Genomic DNA, 3,503 nt, shown 5'->3' on the forward strand with positions numbered 1-3,503 from the left:
CGCCTGCTGCACCACGTCCAGTTCCCCGGTCAGCGCGGCGTCCAGCAGCAGCACAAGCGGGTTGAGCCGCGCGCGGCGGGCCTTGCGCGGGGAGCCCGCCTTCCGCAGCACGGAGCGCATCTCCTGGGGGACAGGGCGGGCGACTTCAGTGACTTGGGAGAGGGATCGTTAATATACTCATTGGCAGAAGGGGAAACAGAAGTTCATGGACCAGGCGGCAGCCCCCCCGCCACGCCAGCTATTCCATGTAGACCGGTAGGCCTGGGATTGCAACTCAAGGAGGTAGGGAGCAGAGTCCAGAGGGCCTTGGGGAGAGGGGTGCCTCAGTTCTACAGCTTCTAGTTCCCTACAGGTCAGGGAACCGTGTGGTTTGGGAATCTTGGGCCCTGAGACCTGAGGGGACGCTGAGACAAGATTCTGTAACTGAGAACTTTACTATTTTACAGTTAAAATTTCAAAATGTGAGCCATGGTTCTGAGTGCTGTGATGCTGGCCTCTTTATTTCTAGTCTTACCGATTTCCTCAAAGTTTCTATGGTGTTGGGTATGCCTTTGCAGTGGCAAATGTTCATTTAAAGTGTAATTCTGTATAACAACGTATTAGTGCACTAAATCTGTGACTTTATAACTCAAATGATAAGGGTCTTTAGTTCTCCGTGTTGGAGACTTCAAGAATCAGTAATAACCAGGGTCTGTGTTACTAACTTTTTAATCCTAAAATCCTATTCTTCAAACTTTCAGGGCTCTAAGAGTCTGAAATGTCATCATTCTGGGATTGTCATGCCAGGATTGAATTCCTGAATTCTGTGAGTTTTTGTTGCTCTGTGGCCTGCACTCCGTGATTCTACAATGAGGCAACTGGACCATTTCAAGGCGTCATTCTTCCATTTTTGATTTCAAGATCCTACACCTCAACATCGCTTGGCTCTACCTTCAAGAGGGTCTGGGAGTAAGCCTTTGGGGGTGTCCACCTGGCCCCCACTTCTTCTCTGGGAATTGTTCTCCATCTATCCACACCGAAAGATTGGGAATGTTCCCTGTGACCACACTACCCACCCCTGCCAAATGATAACAGTAATAACAGCTAACAGTTAAGTGCCGGGCACTATTCTAAGCACTATTTTAACCCTATGGATATTCGCATCCCCACTTTACAGATCAGGAAACTGAGGCCTGGAGAGGCTGCGTCTCACCCAGCTGGTAAGTGCCATGGAACTGGGATTTGAACCCAGGTAGCCTAGCTCGACACTTAACCACAACACTCACAGCCCCAGAGACCAGAGGAGACTCGCTCTCAAAAACCTGAATGGAAGCTCCGAACAGTCATAGGACCCCATGGGCTTGACCTAAGAGGTCATTTTGAGTCAGGGCTGGCTGCGCCATTTCTAGCCACGGCATCGGCTTGTTGAGAGGAGAGAGCAGATCCCCAGAGAAGGCAGACATGTGACTGTGTGGCAACCAGGGAGCGAAATGGTGACTGCCTTGATTCAGGCAGGCTTTTCAGGTTCCAGAATAAACTCACTGTCTGCCAAGATACAGTCATTTCCAGGTCGTAAGTCCCCAAGATTTCTGAAAGGATGCCCTGGTGGGGGTCGGGAGGCAGGAATTGTAGAAAAGCAGAGAAAGTCTCTGGGTGGTCAAGACTTCCTGATACCCCTTCATACGTGTTCTTCCTTTCCACTGAACATAGGCACGCCTAGATTAAAGACTACTTTTCCCAGCCTCCCTTGCAGTTGGGTTCCTAGCCAACGGGATGTGGCAGATGTGATGTGTACAATTTCCAGGCTCTGCCCTAGAAGGGAAGGGGCACGTCCACGTGCTAACTAATACACCCCACTTTCCTCCTATGTTACTCACCACGTTCTGCAGCTGGTCTGGTGGACTGCTCTGGGGAGGGGCCGGGGGTGGTATGGGAGCTGGCGGGGCGGGAGCAGGGGGCCCTGCCCGGGCCTCGGATCCCTCAGTGATGGGGGTCAGCTCGGGCTCAGGCCCCGCAGGCCCGCCATGACGATGGAAGAGGCGGCTGATGATTTGCTGGTACTGCTTCTTGTGGGTGGGGGGCAGGGCTACAGCAGGGCTCTGCTCCATGGAGCCCCTGCGTTTGAGAGGCCGTGGAATCTCTGCCAGCACCCGTGCCACCTCCTCCAGCTCGGGTAACGACTGTGCCTCGGGTGGCAGTGCTGGCTGCAGCCGCGTGGGGCTGAGGGGCCGAGTTACAGCACCTTCATCTGCATCACCAGCCTCCAACACCGGCGCCAGCAGCACCTCCAGCTCTGGCTCAGGCTCCAGCTCAGCCGGGAGCTTGGGGGGACCTAGAAGGAATAAAGAGCCCCATCAGAGTGGGGTCCCGGGGAGATCCCCAGGACTCCCTCTGCAAAACTTCCAGAACCTGCAACCAGCGCCTGATTTGCTGTGTGACCTCAGGGCAGTTCCTTGCTGTCTCTGGGCTACACTTTCCCTGGGCTGTGACTAATATACAATATCTTCCATTGATCAAGCACTTAGCATATGCCTGGTGTTTTATATACCTGTCTTACTGAAGTCTGACCTCACTACCCTGTGAGGTAGATACAGCTATCATCTCATTACAGAAAGAAAAACTGAGTCTCAGAGAGGGCAAGACAGTTGCCCAAAGCCACACAGTTGGGATTCGGACTCAGTTCTATCTGACCCAGTGATTCTACTATCATAAGACCTGACGTTCTAAGATTCTAAGAATTTCCTCTGCTAACATCTCAGGCAGAAAACTGCTGGGACTAGAATCCTTGTGCTTGATGGTCTCTTCCTCCTGTCTTATTCCTCTCTGAGCTTCTTTATACGTGACCGTTCCTTATACATTATTTCGCTGAACGCCCATCACAATCTATGTCGTAGATGTTAATCTCTCCTTGCAGATGAGGAAACAGAAAAGCTCAGATAAGTAAACTAATTTATCCTGAGTCACCCAGCAATCTGGTGCTGGAGTGGGGCTCCAAATCCACTCTGTTTAACTCCAGGTCCTGCACTGATATCACACCAAAAAATATTAATAATTTCAACTAATCTGATAGCGATTAGCTTACTATACATCAGGTCTTATTTTAAGGACTTTATATGGATTAAATAATCTAAATCATATCCCAATAAGATAGGTTCTATCGTTATTCCTCTCTTATACTCAAGGAAATTGAGATCCAGAGAGGTTAAGTGACTTGCTCAAGGTCACACAGCGTGGAGCCATGGAATCTGATGCCGGGGTCCATGTTTAACCACTGTGCTGTCCCTAGCACCTCAGCAAATTCCCAAGCTCATCTGGCCTAGCTCTGTAGAAACCAGTGTCTGGAAACAGGTGTTTGGCGATGATGGCTCCCCCTGCTGGTGCGGTCCCTAGCCACTTGTCCTCCCTTCACCCAGCCCTCTGGGACCCCATTGCTGACTCACCTTCACTCGCAGGGGCCCAAGTCTGTTGGGGGAGCTGGGGTGCTGGGGCAGGGGGTTGAGGCTGAGGCTGGGGTTGTGGCTGGG

At 51.6% G+C, this 3,503-nt stretch overlaps 1 protein-coding gene across 1 annotated transcript in view; it reads right to left on the reverse strand.

Annotated features, from left to right (window-relative positions):
- PPP1R13L (protein phosphatase 1 regulatory subunit 13 like) overlaps positions 1-3,503 on the reverse strand; it is a 14,836-nt gene that overhangs the window by 3,696 nt on the left and 7,637 nt on the right. Inside the window, 3 exon segments of the mRNA XM_025046710.1 lie at positions 4-123; positions 1,857-2,311; positions 3,420-3,503. The exon segment at positions 3,420-3,503 is cut by the window's right edge and continues 171 nt beyond it. Of these exon segments, the coding sequence (XP_024902478.1) occupies positions 4-123; positions 1,857-2,311; positions 3,420-3,503 (659 nt within the window).

This window comes from Pteropus alecto, unplaced genomic scaffold (genome assembly GCF_000325575.1).
Source record: "Pteropus alecto unplaced genomic scaffold, ASM32557v1 scaffold194, whole genome shotgun sequence".
In the NCBI taxonomy this organism is placed as follows: Eukaryota; Metazoa; Chordata; class Mammalia; order Chiroptera; family Pteropodidae; genus Pteropus; species Pteropus alecto.